This window comes from Scyliorhinus torazame, chromosome 10 (assembly GCF_047496885.1).
Source record: "Scyliorhinus torazame isolate Kashiwa2021f chromosome 10, sScyTor2.1, whole genome shotgun sequence".
Taxonomy (NCBI): domain Eukaryota; kingdom Metazoa; phylum Chordata; class Chondrichthyes; order Carcharhiniformes; family Scyliorhinidae; genus Scyliorhinus; species Scyliorhinus torazame.
The window spans coordinates 90,195,326-90,220,359 of record NC_092716.1 but is presented as its reverse complement, the minus strand read 5'-3'; the positions used below and the strand labels follow the sequence as shown (position 1 = coordinate 90,220,359).

The window sequence follows — 25,034 nt, the reverse complement described above, 5'->3', positions numbered from 1 at the left end:
GAGCGACCCATTAGGAGCTGCGCTGGCGAGAGACCCGTGGAAAGCGGGGCCGATCGATAGGCCAGCAAGGCGAGGTTAAAGTCCGATCCGGCAGCAGCCGCCTTGCACAGGAGCCGCTTGGCAATGTGGACGCCCTTCTCTGCCTTCCCATTTGACTGTGGATGTAGAGGGCTGGACGTCACATGAGTGAAACCATATGCTGCGGCAAAGGACGACCATTCACGGCTGGCGAAACAGGGTCCATTGTCTGACATGACAGTCCTTGGAATGCCATGGCGAGCAAATGTTTCCTTGCAGGCCCCAATGACTGCGGACGACGTCAGATCATGTAGAGGCATAACTTCCGGGTAGTTTGAGAAGTAATCTATAATAATGGTGTAATCTCTGCCGAGCGCGTGAAATAAGTCAACACCCACCTTCGCCCAGGGGGACGTCACCAACTCGTGTGGTAGAAGCATCTCCGGAGGTTGCGCCGGCTGAAACCTCTGACAGGTTGTGCAATTGAGCACCATGTTGGCTATGTCTTCATCATTACCCGGCCAATATACCGCCTCTCGGGCCCTTCGTCTGCATTTTTCAACGCCCAAGTGGCCTTCGTGTAGTTGATTAAGAATCATCTGGCGCATGCTGTGCGGAATAACGATCCTGTCTAATTTCATAAGGACCCCGTCTATGTTGGTAAGGTCATCTCGCACATTATAAAACTGGGGACACTGCCCTTTGAGCCACCCTTCCGCCATGTGGCGCATCACTCGCTGTAGAAGGGGGTCAGTCGCCGTCTCTGCGCGTATGTGGGCCAGACTTGGGTCATCAGCTGGCAGATTTGCTGCTGTCAGAGTCACGTGTGCCTCAATTTGACGCACGAACCCCTCCGCATCTGGTGGTGTGCTCACTGCTCGGGAGAGTGTGTCCGCCACGATGAATCCTTCCCCGGAGTGTAGATCAGTTCGAAATCATACCTCCTGAGTTTAAGTAAGATGCGCTGGAGGCGAGGGGTCATGTCAGGTCTTTGTTAATGATGTTGACCAGGGGGCGGTGGTCAGTTTCAACCGTAAATCGTGGAAGACCATACACATAGTCGTGGAACTTGTCCAGTCCAGTTAACAAGCCCAGGCATTCTTTTTCTATTTGCGCGTAGCGCTATTCGGCAGGGGTCATGGCTCGTGAGGCATATGCAACCGGGGCCCATGACGACGTGCTGTCTTTTTGCAGGAGTACCGCTCCAATACCAGATTGGCTGGCATCCGTTGAGATCTTTGTAGGGCGAGCCGTGTCAAAGAACGGCAACACTGGTGCCGTGACCAGTTTGTGCTTGAGCTCCTCCCATTCCAGCTGATGCGATTGTTGCCAGCGGAATTCTGTTGATTTTTTTTACGAGATGGCGCATATTCGTTGTATGAGAAACCAGGTTGGGAATGAACTTCCCGAGGAAGTTGACCATGCCCAAGAATCTTAGGACAGCCTTCTTGTCAGCCGGCCGTGGCATGGCTGTGATGGCGCTAACTTTGTCTGCATCGGGACGGACCCCTGATCGTGAGATGTGGTCCCCGAGGAATTTCAGCTCAGTCTGGCCGAAGGCACACTTGGCGCGGTTGAGACGCAGGCCATTTTGTCGTATGCGGGTGAAGACGCGTCGTAGACGATGCATGTGTTCCTGCGGAGTGGTGGACCAAATGATGATATAGTCCACATATACACGTACCCCTTCGATGCCTTCCATCATCTGCTCCATAATGCGGTGGAAAACTTCAGATGCTGAAATGATGCCGAATGGCATCCGGTTGTAGCAGAATCTGCCAAAAGGGGTGTTGAACGTGCGTAGCCTTCGGCTGGCCGGGTCCAATTGGATCTGCCAAAATCCTTTGGACGCATCCAATTTGGTAAATATTTTGGCTTGCGCCATCTTGCTGGTGAGTTCCTCTCGTTTCGGGATGGGATAGTGTTCCAGCATGATGTTGTTATTCAGATCTTTAGGATCTATACATATGCGGAGCTCGCCAGAGGGCTTCTTTACACAGACCATGGAGCTGACCCATGGCGTGGGCTCCGTGACCCTGGATAGGACCCCTTGGTCCTGAAGAGCCTGCAGCTGCAACTTGAGGCAGTCTTTGAGTGGCGCAGGAACCCTGCGAGGTGCGTGAACGACAGGGATGGCGTCCGGTTTGAGTCGAATCTTGTACGTGTATGGCAATGTCCCCATGCCTTCAAAAACCTCATGGTTGTGAGCAAGGAGGGAATGGAGATTTGCGTGGAACTCAGCATCCGGGAAGTCGGATATCTCATCTGGAGAGAGAGACATAATGCGCTGTACCAGGTGAAGGGCCTTACATGCCTGTGCGCCCAGTAACGAGTCTTTTGATGAGCCGACAACTTCGAAGGGAAGTGTGGCCGTGTGCGTCTTGTGAGTTATCTGTAGCTGGCAAGATCCTATGGACGGGATGACGTTCCCGTTATAATCAACCATCTTGAGCCGGGATGGCGTGATGGGTGGTTTGACCTTCATGGCCTGGAATTCAGAATATGCAATCAGGTTGGCGGATGCGCCGGTGTCCAGACGGAAGGTGACGCGCGATCGGTTGACCGTCAGGGTGGCACACCACTCATCGGCTGGATTGATGGCATTGACCTTGTTGACATCGATGACGGAAACGCGGAATGCATCCTGGTCATCTGCATCAACTGGAAGTCTTGATGCGTGGGCTGGACGGTCCTGACTTGTCTGCGAGATTGTCGGGGATGTGCAGGATCCATGGGTTGAGCCGCACGACAGTGGGCAGCATAGTGGCCCATCTTGCCACATCTGAGGCACTGTCGGTTTTTAGCAGGACATTGCCCTTTTAAGTGTACAGCTCCACAATTGCCACACGTCATGACGTCACGGCGTTCGTTGCGCCACTGCGCATGCGCAGTGCGATCTTGCGGTGGGTGTGCCTGCGCAGTGCATCCCTCGATGTGGCCGTTATTTTTGGCGCACACCAGCGCGGGAGACCGCGAAAAGCGCGGGAAGTGGCCGCTCTCGTCGGGGCCGCGGATCGGGAGATAATCGATGGCCTGGATGCGTTCGGCGTCGTGGGCGGCCTGGCTTGCCGATTCGACGGCAGGGGACCCCCTCCGTGCCAACTCGGACGCCTGAAATCGGGCAAAACGGCTGGTTGCATTCTCGTGGAGGACACAGGCTTCCACAGCAGACACTCAGGTGAGGCCTTTTATTTTAAGAAGCTGCTGGCGTAGGCCAGTGGAGGTAATGCCAAAAACAATCTGGTCCCTGATCATGGACTCTGTGGTGCTGCCGTAACCGCAGGACTGCGCTAGAATTCGTAGGTGCGTCAGAAACAGTTGAAAAAGCTCCTCCTTACCTTGCAGGCGTTGCTGAAAGATATATCTTTCAAAACTTTCATTCACTTCAACATTAAAGTGCTGGTCCAGTTTGAGGATGACCGTGTCATACTTGGATTGGTTTTCCCCTTCTTCGAACACCAGTGAGTTGAAGACGTCGAGGGCATGCTGCCCTGCGTAGAAGAGGAGCAGTGCAATCTTCGTTTCATCCGAGGCACTCTGTTTCTCGTTGGCTCGGATGTACAGGTCAAATCGCTGCCTGAAGAGCTTCCAATTGGTACCAAGGTTCCCCGCGACTTGCAACGGCTGCGGTTTGTCGGTGCGGTCCATGTCCAGAATGGCAGGTTAGTTGGCAGGTATCGATCCACTCCTGTACCATGTGGTGTTGGGCGTTCTGACACACAGATGAGCCAACACAGTTGTATATGGTACAACGCTATTTTATTTTAACTTTCTATGTACAGTTTTGTCTTAATACTCTGCACGTGGGGATTCCCTGTTTGTGATGTTGAAACAGGTCGTGTCCGTGTCCTTGTCCCCAGACCTACTGTCCACCAGGTGTCGTGTTCGTGCTTTTATATGGTTCCTGTCTTTGTGTGTGATTGGTTGTGGTGTTGTGTGTTCTGATTTGTCTGTTGGTGTGTCCATCATGATGTGTGTGTTTGAATATCATGACAAGTGGGACCTGGCTGGTAGGCCGGCTGGTGTGGTCCGCGGGGGGTGAGGGGGGCCCCCACGGTGGCCTGGCCCGCGATCGGGGCCCACCGTTCGGCGGGCGGGCCTGTGCCGCGGGGGCACTTCTTCCTTCCGCGCCAGCCCCTGTAGGGCTCCACCATGGCCGGCACGGAGAAGACACCCCCCTGCGTATGCGCTAGAATACGTCGGACGGTCTGCGCTTGCGCGGAACCACGCCGGCGGCTCTGCGCATGCGTTAACTTGTACTGGGCCTTTGCCGCCGGTTGGCGTGGCGCCAACCCCTCCGACGCTGACCTAGCCCCCAGAAATGCAGAGGATTCCGCACCTTCCGGTCAGTCCGACACCGAAGGAGTTCGCGCCACCTTTTATACTGGCGCCGGGCCATTGCAGGGATTCGGGAGAATCCCGACCCTCATTATTGAAGGCTCATTCAGGTAGTTACGGGGCCTCAGCGGAGAACGCCCCAATGAGGCCGCACTTAGTCCTGTTTTCTGCACTGTGGAGCTCCTCTCGCCTGAGCTCCTCCGTGCAGAAGGAGGTCGGATGGTGTCCCGACTTCTCAACCCCCCCCCCCGACACGACCTCCGGACCCCCCACAAAGCCCCAACTCACCTATAAGGCGGTCCTCAGGTCCCCACGCATCCCCTGCACCTGCACAGGGCACCCCCAGGCCTGATCCCCGTCATGGGGAAAATGCCAGCCTGGCACTGCCGGCCTGATGCCCTGCCAGTGCCCCTTTAGCACCACCTGGGTAATGCCAGGCTGGCATTCAGATGGCACTGCCAGCGTGCCAAGAAGGCAGTGCCAAGGTGGCACCAGCAGTATCAGGGTGTCACCCTGCCTAGAGGGCAAGCACCGGGGGTCCCTGGCAGACCCTCACAAGTGTCGTTCCGTCTGGTCCCCGTTTGTGGAGACCAGCAGTGTACGGCACTCGCCCGAGGGCTCCAAGGCGTGGGGGTCAGATCCCACTCCTTGGTAGGTTGTGGGAGTGCGTATTATAGTGAGACTAGCTGTCTTACTCTAATATGCAAATTTGCTAAAAAGTGATCCCGCCCACATCCTTCGTGAAGTCGTGAGACTGGGTGAGATCTCGCGAGACGTGGCGAGCCGAGTAGATACCAGAAGAGGGATCACCCAGCATCTACCAACTGCGCTGCACTGCGTTTCAGGTGCGATGCAGCCGGTAGATCGCACCTATAGAAAATAGGAACAGGAGTAGACCATTTAGCCCAATGAGCCAGCTGTGCCATTCAGTGTGATCGTGGCTGATCCTGCATCTCAATGCTATACTCCCGCTCTTTGCCCATACCCCTTGATGCCTTTAGTGTCTAAAAATCTATTTCTTTCTTAAATACATTCAGTGACATGGGGCGTCATTCTCCGACCGCCCGGCGGGTCGGAGAATGGCCGTTGGCCGCCGTGAATCCCGCCCCCGCCCCCGCCGAAGTCTCCGGTACCGGAGATTGGGCGGGGGCGGGAATCGGGCCGCGTCGGTTGGCGGGACCCCCCGCTCAATTCTCCGGCCCGGATGGGCCGAAGTCCCGCCCAGAAATTGCCTGTCCCGCCAGCGTAAATCAAAGCTGGTATTTACCGGCGGGACCAGGCGGCGTGGGCGGGCTCCGGGGTCCTGGGGGGGGACGGAGCGATCTGACCCTGGGGGGGGTGCCCTCACGGTGGCCTGGCCCGCGATCGGGGCCCACCGATCTGTGGGCGGGCTTGTGCCGCGGGGGCACTCTTTCCCTTCCGCCTCCGCCACGGTCTCCACCATGGCGGAGGAGGAAGTGACTCACCCCACTGCGCATGCGCGGGAAACTATTGGCGGCCGCTGACGCTCCCGCGCATGCGCCGCATTTCCGCGCCAGCTGGCGTGGCACCAAACGCCATTTCCGCTAGCTGGCGGGGCAACAAACGCCATTTCCACCAGCTGGCGGGGCAGAAATCCTTCCGGCGCCGGCCTAGCCCCTCAATGTTGGGACTCGGCCCCCAAAGATGCGGAGCATTCCGCACCTTTGGGCCGGCGCGATGCCCGTCTGATTGGCGCCAGTCGGCGGACATCGCGCCGTTGGGGAGAATTTCGCCCATGGCCTCCACAGCCTTAGGATTAATCCTGATTCTTTATGAAAGTTTAATGTATGTTTAACGTCAGTGTAAAAGTACTTTGGTGCATCATGCACAGGTAAATTTGACTTCCAATCTTGAGCTGATGCTAGCATGTCATTACTTTGAATAATGTACAGATTTCCTGTGCACTAGTATTGCAAAATTCTGCATGTATAAAGTTTTGGAGGGTCTCAAATGGAATCACGCTATTTAAAAAAGGGGGTTAGGAGGAAACGGAATTACACACCAGTTAGCCCAACGTCACTCGTAAGGAAAATGCTGGAGTCCATTATAAAGGACGTGATAACAGGACACTGAGAAAATATCAACAAGATTAGACAAAGTCAAGGGCAGCACGGTGGCGCAGTGGATTAGCACTGCTGTGTCACGGCACCGAGGTCCCAGGTTTGATCCCGGCACTGGCTCACTGTCCGTGTGGTGTTTGCACATTCTCCCCGTGTTTGCGTGGGTTTCGCCCCCACAACCCAAAGATGTGCAGGCTAGGTGGATTGGCCACGCTAAATTGCCCCTTGATTGGAAAAAAATAATTGGGCAATCTAAATTTATGAGAAAAAAAAGATTAGACATTAGACAAAGTCAATATGAATTTATGAAAAGGAAATCATGTTTGACAAACTTACTGAAGTCTTTTGAGGACATAACTAGGAGAATAGATAAGGGAGGACCAGTGGATGTGGCTTATTTGGATTTTCAGAAAGTTCTTGATAAAATCCCACATAAGAGGTCAGTGTGCAAAATTAAAGTCCGTGGTATTGGGGTTAATATATTAGCATGGATTGAAAATTGGTTAGCAGACAGGAAACAGTAGAACTAAATGAAGGATTTTCAGAGTGGAAGGTGGGGTACCACAGGAATCAGTGCTTTAGGCCCATCTATTCAGACTGTACATCAACAATTTGGATGGGGGTATCAAACATAATAGGCTGGATTCTCCGCCCCGCCACGCCACTTTTCAGCCTCGATCCGCCGGCGGGATTCTCCGTTACACCAGGCGGTCAATGGGGTTTCCCATTGTGGGGCAGCCCCATGCCTTCGGGAAACCCCCTGGGCAAAACGGAGACTCCCGCCGGCGGAGAATCCCGCCCCATATTTCCAAGTTTGCTTACAATACATAACAAGGTGAAATTGTGAGCAGTGCGGAGGAAGTGAAGAGACTTTGAGGAAATTTAGACAAGTTGAGTGAGTGGCCAAATACATGGCAGTATAACGTGAAGTTATCCACATTGATAGGAAAAACAAAATGACAGAGTATTACTTATTCTTTGACAGAGTAGGTTCAATGAGCCAAATGACCTATTCCTCCTATTTTCTCTGTTTCTTCGGCCCCCGTTTTCGATGGGCAGGAATGGCGGAGGGGGTGGAGAATCAAGGGTGAGTCAGTGGGCCTTCTGCTGGAAAGTCACCACACATACAAAGGTGTCCTCCGTCACTGGCTCCCGCCTCCAGGAATTTTCTTTTCCAACGTGTTTAAAAACAGCTGGCAGCACAGCCGACAGGCTGCACACTACTTTTCCCATCTGAATTGGAACTCTGGGGGGGGGGGGGGGGGGGGAATTTGCCATCTATGTGCTCCTGCCCAATGTAGGTCTTTTTCCCTATTTGGTGTGCCAATACATCAAACTAATTGTTTGTAATTGTTATTTTCTGTGTCCAAAGGGTGTGGGCTAAAGTGACTCATCTCCTGACCTCTTTGCAGTCTTGATTCAAACATGGGACAAAAGGGCTGAACTCCAGAGGTGTGAGTGACTGCCCTTGACATCAAGGCCGCATTTGACCAAATGTGGCATCAATAGGTCCTCGCAAAACTGGAGTCAATGGGAATCGGGGGGTGCGGGGAAACTCTCCAATGGTTGGAGTTATACCTAGCACAAAGGAAGATGGTTGTGATTGTTGGGGGGGTCAATCATCTCAGCTCCAGCACACCACTGAAAGAGTTCCTCAGGGTAATATCCTACACCCAACCCTCTTCAGCTGCATCATCAATAATGTTCAGCACCTTTCACAAGTCTGCAGGTACTGAAGTGTCCATTTCCAAGTATAGCAAGACCTGGAAAATATCCAGCCTTGGATTGGCAAGGAACAGTCGCGCCACACATGTGATCATCTCCAAAAAGACAGAATCTAACTATCGCCCTTTGACATTCAATGGCATACTATCACTGAATCTCCCCTCTATCAACATCCTGCGGGTTAGCAACAGGAACTGAACTGGATTAGCGATATAAATATTGTGGCTTCAAGAGCAGGTCAAAGGTTAAGAATTCTGTGGCGAGTAACTCACCTCCTGACTCTGAAAACCTATCCACAATCTACAAGACACAAGTCGGGAGTATGATGAAATGCTCTCCATTTGCCTGGATGAGTGCAGTTCCAGCAACACTCAAGAAGCTTGACACCATCCAGGTCAAAGCTGCCCACTTGATCGGCACCCTTTCCAGAAACATTCACTCCCTCCACCACTGACATACAGTAGCATCAGTGTATACCTTCTACAAGGTGTACTGCAGGAACTCACAAAGGTTCCTTAGACAGCACCTTCCAAACACACAACCACTACCATCTGGAAGAACAAGGGCAGGAGACCATCACATGGAAGTTCTCCTCCAAGCAACTCGCCATCCTGACTTGGAACTATATTGATGTTCCTTCGCTGTTGCTGGGTCAAAACCCTGGAACTCCCTCCCGAACAGCATTGTGGGTGTACCGATGGCACACGAACGGCGGCAGTTCAAGAAGGCAGCTCACCACAACCTTCTCAAGGATAATTATGAATGGACAAGAAATGCTGGTCCAGCCAGCGAAGCCCACATCCCACAAATGAATGATTAAAAACTCCAGCTCTATAATCTAAGTTGATCCATCCAGTGCAGTGCTAAGGGAGTGCCACCTTGTCAGCTGTTTGATGTTTTGGATGGGACATTGAGCCAAATTTCTCTCTTCTTGACCAGTTGATTGTTAAAAATGTCTCAGCACCAACAGAAGGAGAGCAAGGAGCACTCTTGGTCAACATTCATCTCTCAACTAGCATCATCAAGAACAGGTTAACAGTTTTGTGGATTATTAGTACATGCAAAATGGTTGCCATATTGAACTACAGTTCCTGCCTTGCAAATTAATTAATTGCCTGTAGACTGAAATGGAGTGTTTCAGAGAGGAGCAGTAAGCTGCTGTGTAAACTGAAAGTCTTTTTAACATCTGTATCTGTCATAATGACCTGAGGTTCGATGACAGGATGTGTCTTATCTGTTGTTGGTCTTGGTGCTGGGATTTAAAACAAGGACAATGAGGCAGAATTGCAGTATACAATCCCCTAATGCCACTGAACAGGGGCGGGATTCTCCCATACCCGGCGGGGTGGGGGGTCCCGGCGGGATGGAGTGGTGTGAACCACTCCGGCACCGGACCGCCCCAAAGGTGCGGATTTCTCCGCACCTATAGGGGCCAAGCCCTCACCGTTAGGGGCTAGGCCCACGCCAGAGTGGTTGCCGTTACGCCGGCTGGCGTGGAAGGTCTTTGGCGCCACGCCAGCTGGGGCCGAAGGGACTCCGCCAGCCGGGAAGTCCGCGCATGCGTGGGAGCATCAGCGGCTGCTGACGTCATCCCCACGTATGCATGGGAGGGGTCACCTACGCGTCGGCCATCGCAGAGACCTACACGGCTGAGGCAGAGGGAAAAGAGTGCCTCCAAGGCACAGGCCCGCCCGCAGATCGGTGGGCCCCGATCGCGGGCCAGGCCACCTTGGGGGCACCCCCCGGGGCCAGATCGCACCGCGCCCCCCCCCCCAGGACCCCGGAGCCCGCCCGCGCTGCCAGTCCCGCCGGTAAGAGAGGTGGTTTAATTCCCGCTGGCGGGACTGGCATGATAGCAGCGGGTCTTCGGCCCATCGCGGGCCGGAGAATCGCCGGGGGGGGGGGGGGGGGGGTGCCGACCGGCGCGGCGCGATTCCCACCCCCGCCGAATCTCTGCCGCCGGAGAATTCGGCTGCGCATGCGCGGGGATGCCGTGAGCGGCCGCTAACGCTCCCGCACATGCGCCGCCCGGCAATGTCATTTCCGCGCCAGCTGGCGGGGCACCAAAGGCCTTACCCGCCATCTGGCGGGGCGGAAATCAGTCCGGCGCGGGCCTAGCCCCTCAAGGTTGGGGCTCGGCCCCCCAAGATGCGGAGGATTCCACACCTTTGGGGCGGCGCGATGCCCGACTGATTTGCGCCGTTTTTGGCGCCAGTCGGCGGACATCGCGCCGATTACGGAGAATTTCGCCCCTTATCTCTTGAATATTGGGCTGGCTAGGAATAGGGCAAATGCTAACCAGGTGCAGGCCAGTATTCCACAAATCATCTCATGGATTTGCTATCCTGAGGTTTAAGTAATTATTCAATGATGGTGTTTGTGCTTGTTAGCAACGTCACTCTGTCCTCACTTACGGAGTTACAGATTTTCCTCCTGTACTTGCAGTTTATACCGAAACAACATTGGCGATAAAGGAGTAGAAACATTGGCTGAGATCCTTCGTGTTTTCCAGGGTCTGAAGAAGCTGAGGTAAGCTCTGGAATGGCCCTTGAGCTGGAATTTGATCCTGGTTTTTAGAGCTCTCAAGGATTTTGAGAGCCAGTTCTAAATCTGTCTAATATTACATGAACCTGATTAATAAAATGTGCATCGAGTTTGGGTTGTGTACCTCCCTCGGTATTTTATTCGTTAAGTGCACTACATAATGTGAAACTGAGCAACAGATCTGGAAGATCCAATCCTCAGTCTTTACTGAGTTAACTGTGATAATGGAAAGACTCTGTCTGAAGCTTCAGCGCTACTAGGCTAAGGAGTGGCGGAGGAGGGGTAAATTAGACAACTCCCAATTGCTGCCTCCGACATATTGAACACCAAGGCCAGACTCAGCTGAGGCCACTTTATTGTCTAACAGCTTGCCAACACTCCAAGGCCGGAAATAGTCACCCAACATGGTTTTTGAAGGCATGGCCAAGTAATACCCAGAAAACGTGTTCTCTGTCCAATTAAGGACAACAACAGGCTCCCAAAGCTGGAAGGCCAATAGAAGGCCCTCCAACACCGACGGACACCGGGCGGACTGCAGCTGCAGGTGTGACAATCGATCACCATCAGCGCAGGGGTTTCTGGATCACTGACCCATCCCCCACCCCACTCTGCTGCTGGGAGGCCACTGACCGTGGCAGGGGTCTTGCCTGCCGACTGGAAATTGAGGCACTGTCCACCTCTGTTCCTGATGAACTCTGATCTTGCAATGGAAATCCATCCCTCTATGTCCAGTGTTCACTTAACAAAGGTAGTGGAGGGCAGCTAGAGCCAGTCAATTTGTATTGTACCTTAGCAAGTAGTTGGCACCTTTGGAGGAGAAGGGAAGACAATTAAGGAAAGGGGGACAGTAAGATGTGTTTTAGAAGAGTGATGATTTTCACCAAGTGTCCTGGTTTGATGTTGTTTCTGGAGTTCTGGGGCGAAATTCTCCGGAAACGGCACGATGTCCGCCGACTGGCGCCCAAAACGGCGCAAATCAGTCGGGCATCGCGCCGCCCCAAAGGTGCGGAATGCTCCGCATCTTTGGAGGCCGAGCCCCAACCTTAAGGGGCTAGGCCGGCGCCGGACGAATTTCCGCCCCGCCAGATGGCGGAAAAGGCCTTTGGTGCCCCGCCAGCTAGCGCGGAAATGACATCTCCGGGCGGCGCATGCGCGGGAGCGTTAGCGGCCGCTGACGGCATTCCCGCGCATGCGCAGTGGAGGGAGTCTCTTCCGCCTCCGCCATGGTGGAGACCGTGGCGAAGGCGGAAGGAAAAGAGTGCCCCCACGGCACATGCCCGCCCGCGGATCGGTGGGCCCCGATCGCGGGCCAGGCCACCGTGGGGGCATCCCCCGGGGCCAGATCGGCCCGCGCCCCCCCCCCCAGGACCCCGGAGCCTGCCTGCACCGCCTTGTCCCGCCGGTAAGGTAGGTAGTTTAATCTACTCCGGCAGGACAGGCATTTTAGCAGCGGGACTTCGGCCCATCCGGGCCGGAGAATCGCGCGGGGGGGCCCGCCAACCGGCGCAGCCCGATTCCCGCCTCTGCCGAATATCCGGTGCCGGAGAATTCGGCAACCGGCGGGGGCGGGATTCACGCCAAGCCCCGGCGATTCTCCGACCCAGCGGGGGGTCGGAGAATCTCGCCCCTGGTGTATATACAAATTGTTCTCTCATGAATTGGATTTTTATTCCTGCCCAACTTGAAAGCTGAAAGCTCAGTGTGACGGATTGCTGCGGACTGCCTTTTCCAAATGACTTTTAAAACTGGCTCCCTCCGCCACCCCGAGAAAACCCTTCACTTTAGCCAGCTTTCGGAATGTACTCGGTACATTGTGGAATACACAAATTATTAATCACAGGTTCTGCCCGAATAAAAATTGCTGACAGCTTCTTCTTTATTTCGTGCTGTTAATGCGACCACAATTACATTTCATCTTTCTTCGCAGCCTCGAATCCATTGACATCAGTTCAAATGGGATGGTGACACTGGCAGCAGGACTTCGCAAATGCCGCAGCATCGAGGAGATAAAGTAAGTTTGATTTTAATTTGATGTTATTGGGCGGGATTCTCCGACCCCCCGCCAGGTTGGAGAATCGACGGGGGTGGCGTGAATCCCGCCCCGCTGCCCCGACGCCGGCTGCCGAATTCTCCAGCGCCGTTTTTTTGGTGGGGGCAGCGATCACGTCGGGCTGGTCAGGGGCCGTTGGCACTGGGCCCTCCCCCCCAGCGATTCTCCGGGCTCCAATGGGCCGAGCGGACGCCCGTTTTCGACCGGTCCTGCCGGCGTGAAATGCACAAGGTCCATACAGGCGGGACCTGGCTCTGAGGGTGGTTAGAGGGGTCCTCAGGGATCGCGGGGAGATCCGGCCGCGGGGGGGGGCCACGGTGGCCTGGCCCGCGATCGGGGCCCACTGATCTGCGGGCGGGCCTGTGCCATGGGGGCACTCTTTCCCTCTGCACCAGCCTGTGTAAAGCTCCGCCATGGCCGGCGCGGAGAAGAAAGCCCCTGCGCATGCGCCAGAACACGCTGGCTCCCCCGCGCATGCGGCAACTCGCGCCGGCTGGCAGTTAGCACGGCACCAACCACCCCAGCGCCGGCCTAGCCCCCGGAAGTGCGGAGGATTCCGCAACTTCCGGGCGGCCCGAGCCGGAGTACTTCTCTCCCCCCAAGGCCCGCCTGCAGATCGGTGGGCCCCGATCGCGGGCCAGGCCACCGTGGGCCCCCCACCCCCGGGGGGCCGGATCCCCCCGCGCCTCCCTGAGGACTCTGCAAGCTGCCCTCAAAGCCAGGTCCCGCCGGTATGGACCTTGTCTAATCCACGCCGGCGGGACCGGCCAAAAACGGGCGGCCGCTCAGCCCATCGGGCCCGGAGAATTGCCGTGGGGGCCACTGCCAACGGCCCCCAACCGGCGCGACGTGATCCCCGCCCCCGCAAGAAAAACGCCGCCGGAGAATTCGGCGGCAGCCAGCGGCAGGGCGGATTTCACACCGCCCCCCTGCCGATTCTCCGACCCGGCAGGGGGTCGGAGAATCCTGCCCAATATTCCTGATGCCTTGAGCCACCGTATTTGACATTTGTTCTGTTGTCATTGCCTACACTCCCTCTCTGCTGCCACCAGGTCTCTATCTTGGATAAGGACCAGTGAACTCAAATGTAGCACACCTGAGCACAAGGGGGCTTTCCTTGGTATCTGGGGTCTGCCGTTATCACGTTGCTGTTTGAGGGAGCTTGCTGCGAGCAACGTGACTGCTGTGTTTCCCACATTACAACATTGACCACATTCTAAATGTACGTCAATAGCTGTAAAGCTGCTCGGAGTGCCCCGAGGTTCTGAAAGGTGCTGAACAAAGACAAATATTTTCAACAGGTGAATAATATACTCGACATTATCAGCTGTGAACCGCCACAATGATCCACTGTTCAGATATTACAAGGCTCACTTTTAAAGGTTAATGGGGAACTTTCTTCATAGATCCTCAGATCTCTGCTTGACAGTGGCAGCAGAGATAGGACTCACTAAATTTTAAATATGTCTGACACACATAGACACACACACAAACCACCCCCCCGACACACACACACACACACAAACCACCCCCGACACACACACACACAAACCACCCCCGACACACACACACAAACCACCACCCCCGACACACACACACACACACAAACCACCCCCCCGACACACACACACACACAAACCACCCCCCGACACACACACACACACAAACCACCCCCCCGACACACACACACACACACACACAAACCACCCCGACACACACACACACAAACCACCCCCCCAACACACACACACACACACAAACCACCCCCCCGACACACACACACACACAAACCATCCCCCAACACACACACACACACAAACCACCCCCCAACACACACACACACACACAAACCATCCCCCGACACACACACACACACACACACACACACAGACGCTGCTCCCCACAAAAACTATCCCACACACATACACAAACCACAGGACACACACACAAACACACCATCGCCCCCCCCCCCCCCCCCTGCACACAAACACACCACCCTCCCACACACACGGACCACCCCACACACCCACATGCACACAAACCACCTCCCCGGCACACACACACACCACACACGCACACCACCCACACACCATAAACCACCTCCCCGACACACAGACACAGATCCCCACACAAACCACCCCACACACATATACCAACCACCTCCCCGACACACACACACCACCCCTACACACACTCACCCACACAACCCGCCCCCACAAATCCCGACATATAAACCATCCCGTACACACACACACCCACACGCATCCCTGTTACACATTTCGAATTTCCTTCAAAGACAGCTCCATGGTCTGCGTAACCCAGTTAGATTGTGAAGTTTCATTTATTCATTCAACAGGATTTGCTGTCACTGCCTAGGCCACTTAGCCCTTGCCTGTGACTTTCTGCCACGTGGAGTAATTGAGAGAAGTGCACAAGGGAGAAACATACGGAAAGAAATGCTGGTAGGGTGAGGTAAATTAGCAGAAGAGAAGACTCACATGTCGCACAAACAGCAACATATGCTAGTTGGGCCAAATGACCAACTTCTGTGCTGTAAATTCTATAACCACCATTCACAGAGGAACAGGAGCAGGCCCATTTCAATACATCGAATTTGTGCCGCCAATCCCTTGGATAACATGACTGACCTGTGCCTTGGCTCGATATAACTCTTGCTATGCCAACAGTTACTTCACCATAATAGCAAAATACTGTGGATGCTGGAAATCTAAAATAAAGACATGAAAATGCTGGAAATTCTCAGCCAGTCTGGCAGCATCTGCGGAGGGAGAAACAGAATTAACGTTTCGAGGCCAGGTGACCCTTAAGTCTCCACAGGTGTTGCGGAATGTAAGATGCAATCTGTTTCCTTTTTACCACAAAGCTTTATTGGGCGAAATTCTCCGGAAACGGCGCGATGTCCGCGGACTGGCGCCCAAAACGGCAGAAATCAGACGGGCATCGCGCCGCCCCAAAGTGCGGAATGCTCCGCATCTTTGGGGGCCGAGCCCCAACATTGAGGGGCTAGGCCCGCGCCGGATGAATTTCCGCCCCGCCAGCTGGCGGAAAAGGCCTTTGGTGCCCCGCCAGCTGGCGCGGAAATGACATCTCCGAGCGGCGCATGCGCGGGAGCATCAGTGGCCGCTGACAGCATTCCCACGCATGCGCAGTGGAGGGAGTCTCTTCCGCCTCCGCCATGGTGGAGACCGTGGTGGAGGCGGAAGGGAAAGGGTGCCCCCCCGGCACAGGCCCGCCCGCGGATCGGTGGGCCCCGATCGCACGCCAGGCCACCGTGGGGGCACCCCCCAGGGCCAGATCGCCCCGCGACCCCCCCCAGGATCCCGGAGCCCGCCCGCGTCGCCTTGTCCCGCCAGTAAGGTAGGTGATTTAATTTACGCCGGTGGGACAGGCATTTCAGCGGCGGGACTTTGGGCCAGAGAATCGAGCGGGGGGGGGGCGGGGGGGGGGGGGGGGGGCGGGGGGGGGGGGGGGGGGCCCGCCCCCGCCCCCGCCGAATATCCGGTGCCGGAGACTTCGGCAACCGGTGGGGGCGGGATTGACGCCAGCCCCCGGCGATTCGCCGACCCGGTGGGGGGTCGGAGAATTTCGCCCATTATTCACCAATTTACTTTTATCCTCTTGTTATGTTTGAAGCCCTCCCATTTAGGTTTTGGCTTGTACCCGGTATGAGGTGGTTATCTCGGTCTTGGGCATCTGAAATTTGTGGTCTTGAAGCCAACATTAAAAACTGGAACAGGGTGGCAAGGAGTGAGCCGTCCCCAGGAACACTGAGCATGATCCAATTTCTGCCATTCCTTCTTTCCTCTTTCCCTGCCCCCACAGCTCCACCCCTCCCCCTCCCCTCCCCCACAAACCTCCCTGCTCCCAGCATAGCTCCCCATTCCTCACTATGAATACTGGAATATAATAATATAATAATTTTTATTGTCACAAGTAAGTTTACATTAACACTGCAATGAAGTTACTGTGAAAAGCCCCTAGTCGCCACATTCCAGCACCTGTTCGGGTACACAAAGGAAGAATTCAGAATTCTCAGCTGGTAGGGGAATTGAACCCGCGCTCCTGGCCTTGTTCTGCATCACAAACCAGCTGTCTAGCCCACTGAGCTAAACCAGCAGATCACAAGATCTCTGGGGTGGGGGAGGGGGGGAATCAACGTCTTCCATTATGAAGTTGGATTAAATTTTGTATGGAAAATGTAATGAGTCCATCTACCTCAGTCTAGTGTAGAAATCCATCATTAGCTGCTTGGGGCAGAGGCTGAATAACCATCTGATAGGGAATTGAAAGTACAAAAATATCTGCAGCGGGGTTCTCCCTTCTGGGGACTAAGTCCCCACGCCAGCGGGAGAACCGGCGGCAACCACTCCAGAGTCAACAGCCCCCGAAAGTGCAGAATTCTACGCACTTGCAGGGGCTAGGTGGACTCCGGAAGGGTTGGCGCAGCTCCAGTCGGTGCCGAAGGGACTGCGCGAGTTTGCGCATGCGCCGAAGGGCCGGCGTGATCTCCCGCATGCGCGGAACCACCAGCGTATTTTGGTGCATGCGCGGGGGCTTCTCTTCTCCACGCCGGCCATGGAGGAGCCCGACAATGGTTGGCGCGGAATGAAGGCGTGCCCCCAAGGCACACGCCCGCCCGTAGATCGGTGGGCCCCGATTGCGGGCCAGGCCACCGTGGGGGAGCCCCGGGATTGGAACCTCTCCCTGAGGACCGCCCCAGCTGACTTACCTGCCAGGTCCCGCCCTGTGGGACCATGCCTAACCCACGCCGGTGGGACTGGCCAAAAAAGGACGGCCGCTCGGCCCATCGCGGCCCGAAAACCGGCGCCGGAGAATACGGCAGCTGGCGTCGGGGCAGGATTCACGCCGCGTCCCGGGGATTCTCCGACCCGGCGGGGGGGGGGGGTCGGAGAATCCCGCCCTTTATCTTTACATCTCTTTTGATGGTTTTCTTCACAATGATCAGCTATATTTTTGCTGCTAAAATATAAACCCAGGTCCCTTTCCGGCTACACTGACATATTTCAAACTGCTAGTTTGAGCACCTCTAGTTGTGACTGCAAATACCATTTACCATACATCTTCCGAACTGGCAAGTGCCAATGATTTCAGCAAATTCCCCTCCCATAATCTCCAACTCTTTACCTTGGCTCAGTCAGGCTGGCTGTCAATAGACCATTAGGTTTGTGCTTCCATCTTGTGGTGCCCTCGTACTCTGTGACTACTGAGCAGTGCCCAGTAGGACAAATTACTGGCCCTCCCTTTGGCCCTTCCAATTGGCCACCTAACATCTGTGAGCCACGCATAAGACCATAAGACATAGGAGTGGAAGTAAGGCCATTCGGCCCATCGAGTCCACTCCACCATTCAATCATGGCTGATTTCAACTCCATTTACCCGCTCTCTCATCATGCTCCCTGATTGGTCAGCTAATGGAGAGGAGGCCGAGTAATTGGCCATCACCCGTAGGCAGCACATTAGCACAGTGATTACCACAGTTGCTGCACAGCACCAGGGTCCCAGGTTCGATTCCCAGCTTTGGTCACTGTCTGCGCGGAGTCTGCACGTTCTCCCCGTGTGTGCGTGGCTTTCCTCAGGGTACTCCGGTTTCCTCCCACAGTCCAAAGATGTGCAAGTTAGGTAGATTGGCCATGCTGAATTGCCCTTCGTGTCCAAAAGGTTGCTGGGTTACAGGGATGGGATGGAGGCGTGGGCTTAAGTGGGGTGCTCTTTCCAAGGCCCGGTGCAGACTCGATGGGCCGAATGGCCTCCTTCTGCACTGTAAATTCTAAGATAGTTCCATGATAATTCTATGAATTCAACCAGCAGAGGTGCCACTGAAATAAGGTAGTTTGAGACCCAGAAATGGGTCCGAAGTCGGGTTCCCAACATCCAAGAGAAAATTCACTCCAACGAGGCTGTTATTGGCCAGTGGCTACACGATTTGTGGTTCGACATTTGTGGTTAGATTGGGCGGGATCCTCCGGCCTCACAGCCACTTGTTTCCCGGCAGCGAGAGGCGGCATGATTCTCTGCTGTCACTGTTGTCAATGGGAATTCCCATTGCACTGCTGGAGATGCTACCTTTCTGATGTAGTGTTAAACAGAGGCTCCGTTTACCGTCCGCGGTGGATGTAAAAGATCAAGGCCACCATTTTGAAGAAGAGCAGGGGAGGTATCCTTGGTGTTTTGGTTATTATTTACCCGCGTCACTTAAACAGGTCACAGAACATAGAACATACAGTGCAGAAGGAGGCCATTCGGCCCATCGAGTCTGCACCGACCACTTAAGCCCTCACTTCCACCCTATCCCCGTAACCCAATATCCCCATCTAACCTTTTTAGTCACTAACGACAATTTATCATGGCCAGTCCACCTAACCTGCACATCTTTGGACTGTGGGAGGAAACCGGAGCACCCGGAGGAAACCCACACAGACACGGGGAGAATGTGCAGACTCCGCACAGACAGTGACCCCGCGGGGAATCGAACCTGGGACTCTGGCACTGTGAAGCAATTGTGCTATCCACTTGTGCTACCCTGCTGCCCTTCAGGACATAAAGATTTTCAGGCGATGTTTAAGGTCAGCCAGCACAGCTTCTATATCACTTTTTAAAGCTGAGATTTTTCTGCTCATAAAGTCTCTGTTCCTTTGCTTTCATTTCAGCTTATCAGAAAATGAACTGGGAGAGGAGGGAGCTTCGGAACTGGGGAAAATCCTACCAGGGTTGAAACAGCTGAAGAAGATCAAGTATGAATCCATGATCAAATTTGTCTTTCTTTATCATATGTGCCCTACAGTTAGGCCCAGATTTTGGCCCCTTGTCGGATGTGCAGAGACGGGTGATTGCCGAGCTCCATGGACTTGACCTTTAAAAATGTACGCCCGCAGATCGGAATTTGGGGCGGGGGTTGGACAGGCTGAAATAGGAGTCGAGCAGGTGACCCCAGAAAAGTACAGAGGCAGCCAGGTGTGGAGGCGGATTGGGCACAAGGCCTGACTCTGCCTGGCACTGTGTTTAAATAAATAAAAAGTAATAATAAAAGAGAGTAGAGAATCCCACCGCCAGTGACGGCGGAGAATCCCACCTTCAAGATGGAGGCTTGACAGGTTGGATACTGAAAGAATGTTTTCCCTCCTGTGGACACCTAGAACTAGAGGCGACATTTCAAAATCAAGGGTCTTCCGTTTAAGGGAGAGATGAAGAATTTTCCCTCTCAGAGGATTGGGAATCTTTGGATTTCTTTAACCCAGAGAGCAACAGAAGTTGGGCCATTGAATATATTCAAGGCTGAGTTAGACAAGGTTTTGATCTACAGGGGAGCCAAAGATTATGGGGGGGCAGACAGGAAATTGAAGTTAAGGCCACAATCAAGTCGGCGGTGATCTTATTGAATTGCAGAGCAGACTCGATGGGCCGAGTGGCCGACTCCTGCTTCTATTTCTTTTAATCTTATGTTTCTGTTGTTTCAGCTTGTCTCGAATCCCAACAACTGTTGGTTCGATGGGAACAAATATGTTGGCCGAAGGGCTCCGTAGCTGCACGAAACTGGAAGAGATAAAGTGAGCGAACCACTTGCCTTGTTTTTCCGACGTGAACCAGAAGGCTTTCTGGGAACTTTGCCCACATGCTGATGGGAACTGATTGGAAAAGTGCAACGAAATTAACTTGGCAACTGAGCCAAGAGCACAAATCGGGAATGTGTGGATTTAAGATGGAGTCTGAAAGAAAGGGATCAGCCGTGAAAAGGCCAGATAGGTTGTGAGAGAGAGCGCAGGCTGAATGGGAATGGAAAGCAAAGCTAGACAAATGAAAGGTGGGCCAGAGAGATGCCACAGCCACGCCATCTGGTCAGGATGGAATGGGAGCCAGTGCCAACCTGCCGAGTCCAATAGTATAATTATTGTGCAAATCAATTCAAACAACGCATAGATCTGACTGTGCTTATTCCACAATTAGCCACTCCTCCCCGGCTCCAATAAAATGGAGACTTGTCATTCGCAGCCTCCCAGGTTCGACATGGAGTCCCAACAACTTCAGATCGTAACCACGGCTCCCATTGCTTTTCAGACTGAATCACCAATGATTCTGCTGTTGCCATTTCTGTACCCCATTTCCATGCCCATTCAGACCCATTGCTTGTGCCATTACCCGGCCATTGCTTGTGCCATTACCCGGCCCATTACCACCTCTTTCTGTCTTGAACCATCCCCCTTTAGCCATTCAAACGCTGCTGCTCACAAATCTTCTCTTTCGTTCTCCCCCCGCCCCCTCAACCCGCACCTTTACTACTTAGAACCAGCTACGTCTGTAACATTCCCCAATTCTGACAGAAGGCCACAGACCTCAAATGTAAACTCTGTTGCTCTCTCTGAACATGCACAGCATTTCCTGTATGTAATGTTACACCACATGTGAGAGACTTAGTGAAAGGCAGGAAACTAGTAGATGTTGATCTTCACGGAGACTTTTGTGACCTATTATGAGGAGCACAGAAAGATAAGATGCAGGTACAGCAAGTGATTAGGAAGGTAAATGGGTACATTGACCTTTATTGTAAGGCGATTGGAGTACAACTATAGGGAAGTCTTGTGACGGTTGTACACTTAGAATACTGTGTGCAATTTTGCTGTCCATGTTTAAGGAAAGATATACTTGCATTGGAGGGGATACAGCGAAGGTTCACCAGGTTGGTTCCTGGGTGAAAGGAATGTCCTAAGATAAGAGGTTGAGTAGATTTGGTATACACTCTCTGGAGTTCAGAAGAATCAGAGGTGATCTCTTTGAAACATATAAGATTCTAAAGGGGGTGGACATGGTAGACGGAGAAGTTACTTCCTCTGGGAATTCTAGAACACCAGGGTGCAGCCTCAGGATGAGGGGCTGATTATTTAGGACCGAGATGAGGGAGACATTTCGTCACTCAGAATGTTCTGGATCTTTAGAATTCTCTCCCCAGAGAGTTGTGGATACTCCATCATTAAATATATTTCATCCTGGGATGACAGAATTCTGGGACGGGCTTCTCCCCTACCCGGCGGGGCGGGGGGTCCCGGCGCCGAGGAGTGGCATGAACCACTCAGGCGTTGGGCCGCCCCAAAGGTGCGGAATTCTCCCCACCTTCAAGGGCTAGGCCGGCGCCGGAGTGGTTTGCACGTGCTGGCCGACGGGGAAGGGGCTTGGCTCCACGCCAACCGGTGCCGAAGGGCCTCCGCCGGCTGACGCAAGTTGGTGCGTGTGCGGGAGCGCCATCGTGTGCTGACGCCATCCAAGCGCATGCGCAGGGGGGGGTTCATCTCCGCGTCGGCCATCGTGGAGGACCACAGCGGCCGACACGGAAGAATAGAGTGCCCCCACGGCACAGGCCCGCCCGTGGATCGGTGGGCCCCGATCACGGGCCAGGCCAACGTGGGGGCACCTACCAGGGTTAGATCCCCCCGTGCCACCCCAAGGACCCCGGAGGCCTCCCGCACAGCCAGGTCCCGCCGACAAATACCTGGGGCGAGATTCTCCGACCCCCCGCCGGGTCGGAGAATCGCCGGGGGTTGGCGTGAATCCCGCCCCTGCCGGTTGCCGAATTCTCCACCACCGGATATTCGGCGGGGGCGGGAATCGCGCCGCGCTGGTTGGCGGGTCCCCCTCCGTGATTCTCCAGCCTGTATGGGCCGAAGTCCCGCCACTAAAATGCCTGTCCCGCCAGCGTAGATTAAACCACCTACCTTATCGGCGGGACAAGGCGGCGCGGGTGGGCTCCGGGGTCCTGGGGGGCGCGCGGGGCGATCTGGCCCCGGGGGGTGCCCCAACGGTGGCCTGGCCCGTGATCGGGGCCCACCAATCCGCGTGCGGGCCTGTGCCATGGGGGCACTCTTTCCCTTCCGCCTTCGCCACGGTCTCCACCATGGCGGAGGTGGAAGAGACTTCCTCCACTGCGCATGCGCGGGAATGCCGTCAGCGGCCGCTGACGCTCCCGCGCATGCGCCGCCCGGAGATGTCATTTCCGCGCCAGCTGGCGGGGCACCAAAGGCCTTTTCTGCCAGCTGGCGGGGCGGAAATTCGGCCGGCGCGGGCCTAGCCCCTTAAGGTTGGGGGAGCATTCCGCACCTTTGGGGCGGCGCGATGCCCGACTGATTTGTGCCGTTTTGGGCGCCAGTCGGCGGACATCGCGCCATTTCCGGAGAATTTCGCCTCTAGTGTAACATACGCCGGTGGGACTGGCCGAAAATGGGTGGCCACTCGGCCCATCGCCGGGTGCCGGAGATTCGCCGGGGGGCCGCTACCAGCGGCCGGCGCAGCGCGATTCCCGCCCCCGCCATATCTCCGGCTCCGGAGAATTTGCCAGCCAGCGGGGCGGGATTCATGCCGCCCCCCCGCCCCTGGTCTCTCAGTGAATTGAGGGCAATGGGCAGCAGTTGGGAAAGTGGAGTTGAAGCTGAAGATCAGCCGTGATAACGTGCTGAGTGGCCGAATGGGTCTACTGCTGGTATTTCTTACAATCTTATGTTGTTCGTTTTCTGGTTCATTGTTCTATCTACCACTGATTGTAAGAACATTTCTTGGCCTTCTGAGGAGAAGATGGGGGAGATGGTAAGAGATGGTAGGGAGTTTGATGTTTGTTGTAACACACAGCAGAGCTCCTTCACCTCTCACAACGTTGCTATTTTTCTTTCTATCTTGCTGATTCATTGGCTCTATGTGTAGAAATACATTTTGGTTGTCTTTTGCATTCTGAGCTCCTGGCCTACAGATTAAATATAATTCAGAATGGGTGCCCTGTGGTTTCTACAGAACCTAATCACTGTGGTTCTTGACGCTTAGCGCATCAATCACAAACCGAGCGCCGGCTGTGTGATGCACTTACCCACCAACTTGTGGTAAAAGAGGCCCAGTCATACTTACACTTTATAAGATTTCCTGAACCACTTTGCTTTGTTCTTTAGTACCCCCCAGTAAAGTGGCAGGATATGCAGAGAAATGTCTGCTCTCTATTCCCTCCCTCCACGCAGCTTCCTTTCCTGTCCCTCCCTCTAGTCCTAATGGCACTGGCCCCCGTTCTGGGGGATGGTTTCATGTCCTTGGTTCCCCACCAAGAGGCTGTTCACTCCTGTTTGCCTGACTGTGTATGCGTGCGTGTGAATATGCATGCGCATGTGTGCCTGCATGCATATGTGTGTGTGAACATGCACGTGTGTGTGCACATGCATGTGCACATGTGTGCTCCTGTTTATGTGGCTCGCAGGATAGAGGTCAGCCCCGGATACCTTTTCCCATTCTCCCTAAGCTGACCACACTGAAGTCATTTTGTAATTGTCTATCTTGGCTCCAGCTGAGGTTAGCCAAAGAGGGCACAATTCTCCAAAAAAACTTCGAAGTGTGGTCTCCAGCAGGAAATGAGGTGCGATTTCCGCTGGTTGGTTCAGCGCGATCCAGGGGCGGGATTCTCCGATATCGGCGCGATGTCCGCCGACCGGCGCCAAAAACGGCGCGAATCAGTCCGGCATCGCGCCGCCCCAAAGGTGCGGAAATCTCCCCATCTTGAGCGGCCGAGCCCTCACCTTGAGGGGCTAGGCCCGCGCCGGACTGATTTCCGCCCCGCCAGCTGGTGGGAAAGGCCTTTGGTGCTCCGCCAGCTGGCGTGAAACTGACTTTGCCGGGCGGCGCATGCACGGGAGCGTCAGCGGCCGCTCACAGCATCCCCGCGCATGCGCAGTGGAGCGGGTCTCTTCCGCCTCTGCCATAGTGGAGACCATGGCGAAGGCGGAAGCAAAAGAGTGCCCCCACGGCACAGGCCCGCCCGCGGTCGGTGGGCCCCGATCGTGGGCCAGGCCACCGTGGGGGCACACTCCGGGGCCAGATCACTCCGCGCCCCCCCAGGACCCCGGAGCCCGCCCGCGCCGCCATGTCCCGCCGTCCCAAAGGTGGTTCAATCCACGTCGGCTGGCGTGGGTTGACAGCGGCGGTACTTTGGCCCATCGCGGGCCGGAGAATCGCCGGGGGGGGGGGCACCAACCGGCGCGCCGCGATTCCTGCCTCCGCCGAATATCCGGTGCCGGAGAATTCGGCAACCGGCGGGGGCGGGAATCACGCCAGCCCCCGGCGATTCTCCGACCCGGCGGGGGCGGTCGGAGAATCCCGCCCCAGATCACCATCCATCCACACGTAGAAATGTTTTTGGAGGTGGAGGTGAACTGCACCCTAATGATCTGAAGATGCCGGGAGGTGTGGTACCTCCGAGATCAGGGCACCATTTTTAAAGG

At 54.9% G+C, this 25,034-nt stretch overlaps 1 protein-coding gene across 2 annotated transcripts in view; it reads left to right on the top strand.

Moving 5' to 3' along the window:
- nlrc5 (NLR family, CARD domain containing 5) overlaps positions 1 to 25,034 on the top strand; it is a 318,509-nt gene that overhangs the window by 209,509 nt on the left and 83,966 nt on the right. For both annotated transcript variants that reach the window (XM_072518410.1, XM_072518409.1), the window contains exons 39-42: positions 10,608 to 10,691; positions 12,634 to 12,717; positions 19,446 to 19,529; positions 20,253 to 20,342. In XM_072518410.1, the coding sequence (XP_072374511.1) occupies positions 10,608 to 10,691; positions 12,634 to 12,717; positions 19,446 to 19,529; positions 20,253 to 20,342 (342 nt within the window). The remainder of the gene's footprint in view (positions 1 to 10,607; positions 10,692 to 12,633; positions 12,718 to 19,445; positions 19,530 to 20,252; positions 20,343 to 25,034) is intronic.